Below are 16,011 nucleotides of genomic sequence, written 5' to 3'. Positions count from 1 at the left end.
TGAAAAGTAATTTAATTACTCAATAAGTAATGTAATGCATTATTTCTTACAATCCCTATAAACCTTGACTGGATAGACAACAGAAAGGAAAGTCTTTCAATAATTAAATACAAGTCAAACTTTGAATAGTTTAGCCTTTTAGCTTTTTAAAACATAGCCTACTAATACTCAACATTTTAGTAACACATGTAACCTTCTTTTATCTTTAGTTACTAAACAATATGTGCATAACACAAGCTTAACTTTAAGTTAAACATGACATCACAGCACGGCTGTAGCCATGGAGTAAACAATGGGTGGGACGAATTAATTTTGTTATGATAATTTCGGACAGCGTGCGTGGTTGCCTGTCGTAGCGTAGCACATTTATATGTTTATATCAATATATTGGGGGTGACATTTTGACCAGATTTGAATATTGGGGGGGGGGTGTCCACCCCTCCCAATATCATATGTCCCGGGCTTTCATCACAGGATTCTACAGTACGCAGCGGTAGCATCTCTTCCTGAAATCTAGTTCGCAATAAAAACAATTTAAGCTCACCTTCAGACACTTTTTGCACTGGCGATGTAAAATCTAGTTTTGCCTGCTTAAAAGGTGTTCCTGAGGTGTTATCTGTCGTTGGCAAAGTAAATTCCTTGTCTGTGCAAACTTTCATGGCGATTAAAACCCTTTCTGATTCTGATTCTTCAGTAGGTTTACATTAATGTTTTTGTCAACCTGTGACAAAAAGGTAAAGTATTTGGAATATTTCCATTTGGTAAAACAGCTAGAGCTACTTGCTTCAGCCGAGTCCGAAATCTTCCACTTCAAACCGCTAGAGCCCGAACTTATGCAGCAAAAACTCACGTCTCCTATGCAACTGCACTACAGCTAACAATTTTTAAGATATAAAAAATGGAGCGCCGTAAATGCAGTGTTCCAGGCTGTACCGGGAATCCTGACACTTTTCACCATCTTCCCAAAGAACAAGACACTCGACGGGCATGGCTGATGTTTTATATAAGAAGATCCCTGTGTTCGACACTTATCTATTCATTTGCTCTAACCATTTCACCAAAGACCATTTTGAATGAAAACCTTGGACAATTCAAAGAAGGATTTGCTAAGCCGCTGTTGCTGAAAAGAGGTGCTTTTCCAACCGTATGTATACAGGATACATTAGCATTGCTAATAACTGTTACCGACAAAATCATACTACAGCTTGCAGTTGTGATGAACATAAAGTCGGAACGCACCCCTTTTCAGCAACAGCTTCATAGCAAATCCTGCTTTACATTGTCCCAGGTTTTCAAAACCGTCCTTGATGAAATGGTTTGCGCAAATGTGTCAAGGGTCAAACTGCACAGGGATCTCATATGCTACGATATAGACAAACATCAGCCATGCCCGTCTAGTCAATGTTAGCTAGACTCTAGCTCATATGCTTTTTTATTAACGCTGATTTGCAAAGAATGCAAGAACAGCTAGATAGCAAAAACACCTAGACTGTAGGCATGTAAACTAGTTTAGCTTGCTAATGCAAGAGCATAGGTAGAATTTGTGATGATAAAGCCTAGTTTATTGGCAAAGGGGCTAACGTTATTTCATGTTCCTGACTTTTCATTCAAATAAATAACCTGTGTTGTCATGTAAATCTACAATTCAAGATGCATGTTTGTCCAGATCTATTTTTCAGCAAGATAGCTAGAGCCAACTGAAGCTGAGTTGAATCACGATAGTTTGTTTGCTAAGCTGTAGTGCTAACGTTACCCACCTAAGGCAATCCAGTTTGCTTCGACAACAGAAGTGGAAACAACTAACGTAGTCATTTGAAATGATATCTAGTCAATCTGTTGAAAACAGTGTTGTGTAGACACAATAGATTTATTTGTATGTTTTTATTTCAAGTCTCCACCTTTTTTGTTTCAGTGAGTGCTGTGGCCGTGTTGCGTTTTTGCTCCGCAACCAATCAATGCGCAGCTTATCTATATATCCATGAGCATACCATAAAAGGAGAAAACCTAGCGTTTTGTCCAAGGAAAATTTCACTGGATGTATCAGGAGGCATAGTACAGCACCCAGGCCATTTTCAACCCAACCAATGTTACATACCCTATTCGGAGACCTTAAGGAACAGTGTGAAATACCCCAAAAACCTAGTCAATCACCCCTTTAACATGTTGGACCACTGCATGCACAATCTCTGTAAATCCTGTACATATACATGTTACAACATAAAAAGTATTACTAGAATGTGATACATAAAATAAGAAACAAAATCATATCAAACATGACATTAAAAGTTGTTTAGAACTATATTCACAAGAACACAACTTTTAATGATAATTTTCGAATCTTCCTCGGTCCACCTTCCTCTTCAACTGTTGAGACCACCTTTTCAGAGGTGTGTCATTAAAGTGTGATTGTCATTTTAGCATTCATGCAAATCAACGATTGTCCCAGACGTGTCTTGATGACCAGTGACAAAGAGGCTGTATTATTCAGGTCTCTGCCCATACAGCCCTACAGTTTACAGTATGTCTAAAAGCAGTATCGAACCGTGAGTACTACAGCTGGGCCTTCACCTCGGCCATCACCGCCGAGAAAAAAATCATCTATCTAACACCAGTGTCATGGCAACTGAACATCATCGTATCTGAAAAGCTCCGAGGACCCCGTCCACACTACTACGCGAACCCGGCGTTTTCAAATGTCTCCGGCTAGGGGAGCATATTCTAAAAGCTCAGTTTTCAGTGTCCGAATACGCCGTGTTAGTGTGGACGGGAGGTGCAAACGCAGACATGTATGCGTTTCTAAATGTACCCGGGCTAGTGTGGACGTTGCCTCTGTCTCTCAACCGCTCTCACCACTCTGCAAGAGATTAGGACTTCATGAAGGCCTAAAATGTTTTGTTTTGCTCCCGCCCACTTGAAATCAAAGCGTGATTGGTCAATTTGCCCGCCTCACTCTTCACACCAAAACACATAGCTTGCCCTTCTCCAGGATTTGTGAAGTCCTAACCAATGAATGAGCCAGCTAACTGGGCCTTAATATAGACAGACGATTCTGATTGATAACATGTTTTCAGGACATGAACTTGACAGTAAGCTTAACTATAGAACATAGATGAGAGAAAATGCATTGTATTAAATTAAATGAGATATAATTGTTTTAAATTATTTATTGAATACTTTATTATTAGTATTAAATATATTATTATTTATAATTTGTTTAGGCCTTCTCTGAAGGCGTAGAAGGCCCTGAAGGTTCCCTACTGTCTAAAAGTATACATTTATGTTTGTAAAAGAAAGAAAAGAAAAGTGACCATGGTATAAACTGGATAATACCCATTGAGGTGTCCATTCTAAGAAAATTATGGACTCCTCTGCATGTAGGACAATTCTGGCCTCCCCGTTGTCCATTATTTCCTGATAATGGACACCTTGTCAGGCATTATCCCTTACATAACTATGTTGACAATGTTACTGAATAACATGGGTATTAACTTTCTTTTATGCTCAGAGAACCACACAGTGGAACACACGGCTGAGAGTTACATGCTGCAATGGCAGCGGGGCCACCTCAGTAACTACCACTACCTACTACATCTCAATAATCTGGCAGACCGCAGCTGCAATGATCTCTCTGCATACCCAGTCTTCCCCTGGATCATTTCAGACTACACAAGCACACACTTAGGTGAGTATACAATAGGTTTAGTAATGCTGAGTCAAATAAAAGGAGGAGTCAGATGGCTGAGCGGTTAGGGAATCCGTGCTATTAATTAGAAGGTTGCCAGTTCGGTTCCTGGTCATGCTATATGACGTTGTGTCCTTGGGCAAGGCACTTCACCCCACTTGCCTCGGGGAATGTCCCTGTACTTACTGTCAGTCGCTCTGGATAAGAGCATCTGCTAAATGACTAAATGTAAGTAAATGTATTTAGTTCAGGTATTAAATACTTAATAAACAAAACTAATAATTCATCTAATGAATAATTTTACCAAAGATGATATAGCACATATTTCTTTTATTTATTTTTTCCTTCTTAAATGATCTGTCATTGTCTGAGGGCTCTTTGATGCTTGCATTCATTACCAAGCATGTTTTTTTTTCAAATGCCAGAAAAATATGTAGATGCCGCTTTATAGTTTTTTTGGTTTCATTTACAGTAGTTCAACAAATAGAACAAATAGTCTCAGAGGGCATAATAGTCAAGTTAGCATTAGCATTTCTGATATGGGGCATTTGGGAGATTATTCCTAAAATCCACAACATTAGTTACCTCAGCTGTGCTAAATTCTATTTCTTTCGTCAGATCTGACGAGTGCTTCAACATACAGAGACCTGAGTAAGCCTGTGGGAGCACTGAACCGAGGGAGACTGGAGAGATTGTTGGTGAGACTACCACGTTTTATGTAACTACTATATTGTTACCTGTATGAAGGCGGTTTTTCCACATAGCATGAGTTATTCCGAAAAATACTATATCAGTTGAGTTTTCATTGCAGCAGCAAATTACAAATATAGCTGCAAGCAGCGATGCGGGTTCCTCCGCAAAATGGCAAAATATTATAAAAATGTACATTGTAGAAGGTCAAGAGTTGGACAACAAGAGAGAAAAACTACTTCATGTTGGGCTAACTAAAATAGGCTGAATGGGGATTTGAACTCATAAGCATAAGGTTACAAGTCAGACTCTCTGTCCTCTCTGCTACACACCAACTGTTGAGAGTGCATGAGTAGAAAGGGCAGACTATTAGCTTTGGTCAGCTTTGGGACAAAGGTTAAAAGAAACGGTTAACATTTCAAAGTGGAATTGCGTGGAATTGCGTGAAATTGCGCATGGTATTTCATAATGTCATCCTGTTTAACTAAACAGATATTCAAATTTAAGACCGGCTAAAAGACTGCGACTGGATTCAAACCTACAACCTTATACTTTGCAGGTCACTGTACCAGTCCGTTCAGCTATTCTCAGTGTTGAATATTATCATGTTCAGTTACTGTATAAAAAAGTAAGCTGTTTCTTCTGTGGGAAGAGTTGTTAGATTCAGCCAAAGTTTAAACTACTCAAATTCAATCATATTTTGACATACCAAGGTGAAATTGTTGATGGTACTTCAGAGTGACGTCATCTCGAAACCAATAATATTAGAAAACCATCAGTCAAAATGATATTGTATTTATTGACACAAAGATATTGAGGCAATGAGGACATTTACATAAATACAACCCTTTCAGCCATTTTGTATGGCATTTCATGTTCCATTTCAAATCAAAATCAAATCAAATTTATTTGTATAGCCCTTTTTACACGCAAGCATGTCACAGAGGGCTTCACATGCGCCCATAGAACTGCCCCTCAACCAACCTAAACCCTCAAGGAAGACAAGGAAAAACTCCCAGAAAAACTCCCACCGGGAGAAAAAATGGAAGAAACCTTGGGAGGAGCAATTCAGAGAGGGATCCCCTCCTCCAGAGACGGTTGGTAAGAGAGAGGAGCAGAACACAAGCTAAACATAGTCATACAGTGTCAATGGGTTTTGAAACACCAAAATCCATTGTTCGGCTTTATAGACGTTGGATGGGACCGGGAAACTCGCTGTTGGCCGTCATGGAGACTGGATTCCGGGTGACGACCTGGTTCAGCGTTGGCAGACCGACGACCAAGCAGGTCCTGACAGCTCAAACCCCCCACACCACAGGGAATGTGTGGGGGGGGGGACAGAGAGGAGAGCAGGGATTAGAGAATGCCAGGAGCAGCTAACAGTTACAGTCAAAATAGAATGAGATCCCCACCGGTCAAGTGTGGACTAGTGCAGCAATTTAACAGAGCAAAAAGGGTATTTGATGCAGCCCCACACACCAAAACAACGACAGCCCCCCTCAGTTGGAACATGAAATCTGTTCCAGGGGAAAGAACTCTAAAGTAGGTTATACTTATACGAATAAGGATGAAAACAGCCAGTCCCCCGTTGTCTCCAACTAGTAATAAAAACTATAACAGTAACAATATACAGCAACGGAACTATAATAATAATAATACTAACAATATACAGTAACAGGTTTACTTTATTTGTAACATCTAGCTGGGCAATGTGAACATAAGCTATAATTAAAATTTAAAAGTTACATGTGATACACACATAGGCAAGCACACATCCCAGGTTTACATAGAAAGTACACACATACTTCCCTTTAACAATCATAGAATTGATTAAACAAGAACGTTTTTAATCTAGTTTTAAATGTCGAGACAGTATCAGCTTCCTTAATTGAGATGGGTAATTTGTTCCAAAGAAGAGGTGCTCTATATGAGAACGCCCTACCTCCAGCAGTTTTTTTCTTAACTTTGGGTATTACCAGATAGCCGGCATTTTGAGATCTTAGAGACCTTGCGGGGCAATAGGGTGCAAGGAGACCGGAGAGGTACAGTGGTGCCAATCCATGCAGAGATTTGTAAGTTAGTAGTAGAACTTTGAAATCAGCTCTGGCTTGGATAGGGAGCCAGTGTAAAGAGATAAGAGTCGATGTTATATGATCAAACTTTCTAGTTTTAGTCAATAGTCTAGCAGCAGCATTTTGCACCCGCTGTAAGTTTTTTAGGTAGGTAATTGGGAGGCCAGAGAACAACACATTGCAGTAGTCCAATCGGGACGTAACAAAAGCATGTATTAGTTTTTCAGCATCATCCTTTGAGAGGAATTTTCGTATTTTGGCAATATTACGTAGATGGAAAAATGCTGTTCTGGTGATTTGCTTAATATGGTACTCAAACGAAAGGTCTGGGTCCATTGTGACTCCCAGATTTTTTACCAGCTGGCTTTGAGATACTTTGACGCCGTCTAAGTCTAAGGTTAGATGGGATAAATTATTTCGGTGTTTTTTCGGACCAAAAATTTGAACCTCGGTTTTATCCGAATTAAGAAGAAGGAAATTTGCAGTCATCCAAGTTTTCAACCCGGAAACACAGGGTTCCATAGCATGTGGAAATTCTCCCGGCTTTATAGACATGTATAGCTGAGTATCATCTGCATAGCAGTGAAAATCTACCCCAAAACTTCTAATTATGTTTCCTAAAGGCAACATATAGAGTGAAAATAACAGAGGGCCTAAAACTGAACCCTGTGGTACTCCGTATTTTACAATGGAGCTCCTGGATGAGCAACCATCATAGTGGACATATTGTGATCTATCAGATAGATACGATCTGAACCACTGAAGTGAAGTACCAGAAATCCCAACATAGTTCTCCATACGTTCCAGGAGAATCTCATGATCTACAGTGTCAAAAGCTGCACTTAGGTCTAGAAGAACAAGGACAGAGCTAAAGCCCGCGTCAGAGGCTAATAATAGATCAATGACTACCTTGGCTAATGCAGTTTCAGTGCTGTGGTGAAGACGAAATCCAGACTGGAGAGGTTCATAGAGCTGATTTGAGGAGAGGTGCTCAGTGAGCTGTTTTGCCACAGCTTTTTCCAAAATTTTGGAGAGAGATGGCAAATTTGAAATGGGCCTGTAATTGCTAAGACAACCTGGATCCAGGTTTGGTTTTTTAAGAAGGGGCTTGATAATAGCTTGTTTGAAATCGTCAGGGACTTGTCCAGTTACAAGAGATTCATTAATAATACTAAGCATGGGCGGTCCAATAATATGGAGAAGTTCCCTACAAAGTTTGGCAGGGAGGGGATCGAGAAGGCAGCTAGTGGGTTTCGAGGAATCTATCAGCTTGATGAATGCTTCCATAGAAATAGGGTTAAAGTGAGTCTCAACATGCAGAATGCTGGGTACAGAGGGAAAATCAGTGTTGATGGCCACTCCTCCAGGACTAGTCTGTAGTTTGTCCCTTATTGCATAGATTTTTTGGTCAAAGAAATCTAAGAAATCATTGGGAGAGAGATCTGAACTAACACAGAGTGTACTTTTCTTAGTGAGTTTTGCAACAGTATCAAATAGGAACTTAGTGTTGTGTTTGTTCTTACTAATCAACTTAGAGAAATATTCTGATCTGGACCTGATGAGGACTTGCTTGTACTCTATTTGGCTGTCCTTCCAGGCCAGGCGGAAAACCTCCAATTTAGTGGTACGCCACTTACGCTCTAATTTTCTAGTGGACCTCTTGAGAGTGCGGGTTTCCTCTGAATACCATGGAGCCAGTTTCTTGTCTATTCTTTTCCTTGGTTTGAGTGGAGCAACAGAATCTAGGGATTGCTGAAGAACCAAATTCAGATCCCTTGTTTTAGCATTTAATGATTTATTCGGGACATCAAGTGCTTCTAGTGCAGCGGGTAGAATACTAGCCAGTTCCAGAGCTGTATTTGGGGTTAAGCAGCGGCTAATAGAAATATTCTGGGTGCCTCCAAGGCTCTGGCAGAGATCCATTTTAAAGGTTACCAGGCAGTGGTCTGATAATATAGGATTGTGGGTATGAACAATGACATCACTAATCTTGATTCCCCGCGTGAGAACTAAATCCAATGTATGCGAGTGAAGATGGGTAGGTTTAGAAACCACCTGAGTGAGACCTGTGGAATCCATAAGAGCAGTAAAGGCCTTACTTAGAGGATCTTTTGGGTCATCGACATGAATGTTAAAATCACCCATAATTAAGATATTGTCAGTGTATGTCACAAGATCAGCACTAAAATCAGCAAATTCCTCAAGGAAGAGGGAGTATGGGCCAGGGGGCCGGTATAGAGTAACTATACAAAACGAAGGAGGGGGGGCAACAGTAGTAGAATTAGTCCTTTTTAAAGTAGTTGGTGGTTTCATACAAATTATCTCAAATGATTTAAAGGTATTGACAGATTTTAGGCTGAGGTTGAAGCTAGCTTTATATAACATAGCAACACCACCACCTTTCTTTGAAACACGAGGGATGTGTGAATACGCAAAATCAGGAGGCGAAGCTTCATTCAGGGGGAAATATTCATCAGGTTTTAGCCAGGTTTCGGTGAGACCAATCAGGTCCAGGCTGCAGTCAGACATCAGATCATTAATCAAAACGGCCTTTGTGGATAGAGATCTGATGTTTAGGAGCCCAACATTCCAGTATGGGTTTTTGGCAGCTTTAGACGTAGATAATACTTCTGAAAAGGTGGCACTGTTATCAGGAAACTGAGTTGGAAGAGCAACGGGTGAGCAAGGCTGAATATATATTAAATTGGTATAATTCCTAATAATTGAGGGCCGGAATTTGGAAAAAGGGCGGGGGGCCGACACCGTCTCAATGGGAAACAAATTTCACCCTATAGAAAGACACATCTGCCCACACACAACTTCCATCCATGCTGTTTCCCTCTCTCCCAACACAGGACATGCCAAGGGAGTAATGCTGCGGCGGCCACATGAGGTTTAGGGGTAGTCCAAAAACATATCTCCCAAAATTGACAATTTTTTCCCAAGATGGCTGAAAAACAGCAGCTATTGTAACTCTTCTTGAGTTTCTCTTTCCAGAATCTCAGTCAATGCACAATTAACAATAGTCATGTAGGCAACCGGGCTACGTCAGAGCTCATGCTCAGCTCCTTGTGAGAATAGCCTATGGCAGTACAGCAGCCAACTCTCTGGTTCGATTAACATACACAACATGCACAATCAGGGTGACCAACAAAATTATATTAACTGATAAACAATAATATTACAAACATCTAACTGAACAAACACAACAACTGAAATCCCTCGTACGGCTGTTGTAACCGCACTATTTTCCACAAGTCTTTGCCTATTTGACCGCACTGCGTGCTGGGTACCCAAGGGGCGCTGACGCTGTTTATCTAGCTGTGCTCCAACTGTGATTTGAGTACTAGCTTTGGTCAGCGTTGGGACAAAGGTTAAGAAACGGTTGACATTTCAAGGTGAAATTGAGCATGGTATATCAGAATGATGTCATCCTGTTTAACTAAACAGATAATCAAAATTATGACTGTCCAAAAGACTGCGGATGGATTTGAAACTGTGACCTTGCTCCTTGCAGTACACTGTCTTAGCCTACTGAGCTAATCTCAGTGTTGAGAAACATTGTGGTCAGTTACTGTATAGAAAAGTAAGCTATTTGTTCTGTGGCAAGCTTAATAAGATTTGGCTGAAGTTTAAACAGCTGTAATTCTGTGATCTTCTGAGATATCAAGGCAGGGGCAGGCAGGCAGGGTAGGCCAGCTGGATGAAGCTGTCTTGGGGGCAGGATGAAGAAAAGCTGTCCAGGTAGAGAGGGGTAGTCCAGCAAGGGGACTGTGTTGCCCTCAGCATTCTCTATTGCATCCTCTGTTACACTCAGCATCCTCTCTTGTTGCTCTCATTATGCTCTGTTGCACTCTGTTGAGCAGGCCTTTGCATGACCTGTAAAAGTGAAAAAAGGGTCCATGTCAGTGGTGAAAAATAAAGCTTTTCTCATCTACACTTGACACAGACTTCAGTTTTGAGAAATGCAGTGGCAATACTTGAACTTGAATCCAAATGTTGATGACAAATGAAATAAGTTTGTTTTGAAAGATCCTATATACTGGCTATCTTCAGCAGACTCTTGTCTACAAAAAGCAGCCCTCCCTGACGTTTTAGGAGTAAAATTGAGTGAACTACAATATCGTTTACACACTGCCAGTGAGTGAGCGAGCCGAGTATGTCACTGAGGCTAAGTCAAAACAATGTACCCCGGGACACAGTCTCACTCCACTTGCAAGTTTTCCACAAATCACAAAAATAATCGGAGCATCTGGCTAAAAGCACAATTCCCACATCTCCTAGGCTGCCCTCCTCGACATTTTTGGTATCGACCGAACTGTGAAATGGTGAACTTATGAACATGACGCAACCAAAACATGGCTGCCGCCTAAGCCTATGCGGTCTCCCTGGCGCATAGGCTTATTACAAAGACTTTCTCGACCCAAATCAAAATTCTGAGCCGACAGGTCTGTGGGGAATTGCTTGTTCTCCTAAAAGCTGCCCTCCTCTACCTTTTTGATGAATTCGCCGAGATGCTACATGATTCAGTAATTACACAGAGGGAAAAAGCTAGCTACTTTTTGAGTTTGGTTTTCCGTCACTTCAAACTCACGATCTAAAGGTCTCAAAGTGCTCAAACCTTCACCATAATTCAAGAGTAGTGTACTTTCAAGAACCCAATCATTGATTCTAGCTTAAAATGTGTAAAAATAGGACTTACCGAATGTGGCTGCCTCCAGCATGGCTATAAGGCAATTCCAGTTGAAAACAACAATGGCCGCCGAAAAATAATTTATATTCGTAACGGCGAGCTGCGATTGGAAGCGAAACTAGAGAAGGTACAATTTCTGGGGAAATTGTAGGGTGTTCTTGCTTGCTTCGGTTGCATACGACGGCGTATTAGGGACAGTAGGTATAAAAAAAAAATCGGAGCAGGAGGGGGGGTAATATTCCGAGATTAAAGTCGTAAATTTGCGAGAAAAAAAGTCGGAGATTCTCTGAGTTTATAAAGTCACAAATTTGCAAGAAAAAAGTCTGAATTATACTATTCAATAGGATTCAGCAATAAGGAAATAGGCTATGATTTTTGCCCAGAATCGCAGATTGTAATAAGCATTCGGACTTATATTGCCGTGATTTGGGCCTATTCAAAAGGAAACATCATACTTATTTGGATGAGGTGATAGCTTTTGTGCATCAGGAACTACAATGCAATGGACAGATGCAAGGAAATAGTTACATCCACGGGCAATTCAAATTTGATTTGTGGTTCAACATCAGGACACAATACAGATCCTCAAAGTCGATCCTCAAGGTGTGGATCAGTTTAGAAAAGAGCAGCGTCTTGGCTGTGTCCTGTTGAACCACGAACCAATTGAAAAGTATAATTTGATCAGGTCATCCATTACTGCAGGCTTTGTACATGGCAAGCGACGTCGTCTGTGCTGTGATGAGGTTGACCATGCAAAGTGAAGGAATGAGGTTCCTTGAGAAAAAACAAATCCATATTTTCGATTTAATAATGTTGGATAATCTCCGAGTTTTTTTCTCGCAAATTTACTAGTTGTTTTCTCGCAAATTTGTGACTTTATAAACTCGGAGAATCTCCGACTTTTTTCTCGCAAATTTACTTCTTTTTTTTTCGCAAATTTGTGACTTTATAAACTCTGAGAATATCTGACTTATTTCTCGCAAATTTACGACTTTAATCTTGGAATATTACCCCCCCTCTCTTCCGGCTCCGAATTTTTTTTTAATCTACTGTCCCTAATACGCCGTCGTAGTTGCAGGTGGGTCCGCTTTCCCATCTAGTGATATTTTCAAGCATTTAGCCTACTCATATTGCATAATTCATTAAGAACACCCTTTGAAACAAAAAAAAAACCTTGAAACAAGCTACTGTAACAACGTTGTCACTGGCAGTATTTTAGATGGAATTGCGATTCAAATAGTACCATCTGCTAACTGAAAATAAGCCCCCAAAACGTAAATAAGTTCGATATTAATTTAGGGGGACATGGCTAATTCAAAAGCAGTTTACTAGAGGCAAGCTAGCTGCTGTTGCCATCCACACTTCACTGATTGTTTGAAAGCGCCGGAAATGAGAACTTTGATTTTGTAAGGGATAATTACAGTGGCCGACATGTGCAAACACGCTACAAATAGACAAAGTACAAGCAAATTGACAATACACAAGCAAATTAAGAAAACATGTATTTGACCATACATGCACAGCATTCAGCAAACGCGCTGCAAATATAGAAACGCGCTGCAAATACACACAACACAACCAAATACATAAACACGCTGCAAATATAGCAACGCACTGCAAAAAGGAAAACACGCAAACCCTGAAAACAAATGCAAACAGAAAAACGCTGCATCCACAGAACACAACGGAAGTGCTCCAGTCCAGTGGGAGCGCTAAATAGAAGAGCGTGATTTTAGAACCAGAGAGGGCAGATGAGAAGTTTGTTTTGAATAGGACCAAAATCGAAGTAAAGAGGCGACATAAAAAGATTAGTATTCATTTTTACATGTGCCCCTCCTCTTTCACAGTTTTTCAAAAGACTTCGATGTTGGTCCAAACATTTCATATGCTCTCTCTTTCTCTTTCGCTCCATGGGGCCGAAAATGTTCCACTTGGCTCTCCCCCTAGAGGCCTGGAAAATGTCTGTTGTGATAAATATGGAGTTAGATTAGTTCCATAATTCAAACAAACAAACGCAACACGATTCAAACAAACTTAACACGATCCAAACAAACGTAACACGATTCATACAAACATAACACGATTCAAACAAACAAACGTAACACGATTCAAACAAACGTTATTACATTTGTTTGCAACCTGACAAACACAAGTTACAAATCCCTGCATTCGTTGGTGTGAATCCCCTGCATTCGTTGGTGTGGATTTTTGGAACTTTCCTGACGCTCTTAGATTCACAAATGCATTTTTTCTAAAAGATATCCTCTGCAGCCTATCAGATTGTCTCTTCCAATTTTAGCCAATCACATTAACGTGTCTGTGGTCTTCAACAACCTGCCATAATGACGGACATAGTCTCCTTCAGATCACGAGCAATGTCGTCTGGTAGAATGTAGGTGAAATGTTTCTTGTTAATCTTATTAAACCGATGATCATACGTGATTGAATATTGTTGAGAATGGCAGGATTCATGTTTAGTCATTTTCCGTGTTTCCTAGGCTAACGCAGAGCCCGTCTACCCATATTAGACATTCTCCGGTGATTGGCTAAAATTGGAAGAGACGATCTGATAGGCTGCAGAGGATATCTTTTAGAAAAAATGCATTTGTGAGTCTAAGCGCATCAGGAAAGTTCCAAAAATCCACCCCAACGAATGCAGGGATTCACACCAACGAATGCAGGGATTCACACCAACGAATGCAGGGATTTGTAACTTGTGTTTGTCAGGTTGCAAACGAATGTAATAACGTTTGTTTGAATCGTGTTACGTTTGTTTGTTTGAATCGTGTTATGTTTGTATGAATCGTGTTACGTTTGTTTGGATCGTGTTAAGTTTGTTTGAATCGTGTTGCGTTTGTTTGTTTGAATTATGAAACTAATCTAACTCCATAGATAACTGGATGCGTTTTTGGTTTGCGTGCTTTCGTTTTTGCAACGCGTATTTGCAGTGTGTTTATGTATTTGGTTGTGTTGTGTGTATTTGCTGCGTGTTTGCTGAATGCTGCACATGTGTTGTCAAATTAATGAAGATGTTTTCTTAATGTGCTTGTGTTTTGTCTATGCATGTGTTTTCTTGGTTTGCAGCGCGTTTGCACATGTCGGCCACCGTAGATAATGTATAGAACGCCGGTCATTATCGGGAAAATAAGCTCCGACAGGGCGAACAGCACCCTGACGCGAAGCGAAGGGGTTTTGTTTCGCCCTGAAGGGGCTTATTTTTCCAATAATGACCGGCGTTCTATACATTATCCCTCTTATTACACGGCTACTTGCCAACAAAAATAACTTAACACAGTGTGTCTTTTTACAATGTATTTGTTACCATTCGTATTGTTGATCAGCAGAGAAATAGTTCGCCAAAGACATTGAACTTCATAGACTTTGAACATTCTTTAGGCTTCAAATCAGCTGACGTCGCTAAGCAACAGAGTACGCTGGGGTTGAAAAGTTACCGGACTACTTGCGGAGTGCTACGAAAGACGTGAATCAGAGGCAAAAAGGCCATTTCCCTTGACAGCGGTCAAATGTGCATAGCAACGGTCAAATATGAGAAAATTGTTCACCGCAGAACGTTGGGAAGCCCCATTCAACTGAACTATTTACCATAGTTGATATACATATACTGAGGGGCTGGACATTAAAATATTTTGAAAACTAAACTTCCCAATAAGCAATGGGACATCTTCAACTACCTGTCACCTTTCAGCACTCACCTCAGCAACAGAGCTGTCTCCACTGCCCCTGCATGCTGCCCCTGCCTCTGACTCACTCTCAATCTCTACCACCTATATCAGGAGACATGGAGATGCATTGAGCATTCTTTCATATTGATAATAATAAGCTTAATGTAGATTTTTCATATGAAGATTTCTGAGATGTAAATCATGTTATCAACATATAAAATTCACAATTGGTAAAGGTTTAGTAGCCTAATAATTATGTAGGCTACATAAAAAAATAGCATCTCCCTAAAGCATGACTGGACAGTTCAAAATGATAAAATGTGTGTTCAAACCTGTAGTCTTTTCCACAGATCACATCCTTAGTATGTAAGCTTTCAGAAAATACATGGTTTAGGTGGTTGAATCAGTTTCCCTAAATGGCACAGCCCAAAAGGGTATCAGCCATATAGCCTACTCCATTTACCAATACCAAATTTATTATGCATGGGCAGCATACTAATATGGAGAGATGGACGTGTCTCTTGTCTCATTAGATACCATCCTGAGGGTATAAGCTTTCAGAGGATATATGGTTTTAATGGTTGAATCAGTTTTGCCTTCATGTTTCAGACTAACATGTAGCAATAAAATTCTGCGAATTGCCAAAATTACAAGTTGAGCAAACTTATTTAAATTGGACCCTGAAATAATTCTTTTTTTTTCTTCTTTTTTCAGTCGTTAGACAACAGCAATTTCTTTTGTAGCTACTTGGAAAAAACATCCTTGTCATCTCTTTCTGCCTGAACCAGACGCCTAGGTCTGAACACGGCTAAAAGCACAACATATTTCAGACCCAGATTAAGAAATCAACAAATGCTGTTCCACTTGTAATGGGTAAATAAAGTATGGTATTGCCTAGTGCTAGATGTAGGTAAAAAGCTTGCTTATCTAGCTAGCAATAATCATAATGTTTGCAGAAGGATCTTTGTGACTTAACTAATGCTATTATAGTCAGAGAATGTCTCATAAGGGTGCTTTGGCCACTGAAGGGAAAACTGGGCAACTTTGACTTACTTTCCTCTTCCTCGAAAAAACCCTCCTTATGTCCATCTCGTCTGTGGATCAGTCATGTCTGAAGTGCTAACTACAAGCGCGATGCGTCGATCAAAGAGTATTAGAGTTGAATCTGCGGGCGTGATGCTGTTTTTCTAG

The 16,011-nt window shown here is 40.3% G+C and overlaps 1 protein-coding gene across 1 annotated transcript in view; it reads left to right on the top strand.

Annotated features, from left to right (window-relative positions):
* nsmaf (neutral sphingomyelinase (N-SMase) activation associated factor) overlaps positions 1 to 16,011 on the top strand; it is a 133,921-nt gene that overhangs the window by 67,074 nt on the left and 50,836 nt on the right. Inside the window, exons 13-14 of the mRNA XM_047024525.1 lie at positions 3,506 to 3,682; positions 4,301 to 4,380. Coding sequence (XP_046880481.1) covers positions 3,506 to 3,682; positions 4,301 to 4,380 — 257 coding nt within the window. The remainder of the gene's footprint in view (positions 1 to 3,505; positions 3,683 to 4,300; positions 4,381 to 16,011) is intronic.

The sequence above is a fragment of the Hypomesus transpacificus genome, chromosome 8 (assembly GCF_021917145.1).
Source record: "Hypomesus transpacificus isolate Combined female chromosome 8, fHypTra1, whole genome shotgun sequence".
Lineage (NCBI taxonomy): Eukaryota > Metazoa > Chordata > Actinopteri > Osmeriformes > Osmeridae > Hypomesus > Hypomesus transpacificus.
The sequence above is the reverse complement of the archived record's forward strand: the minus strand, read 5'-3'. Positions and strand labels throughout refer to the sequence as shown.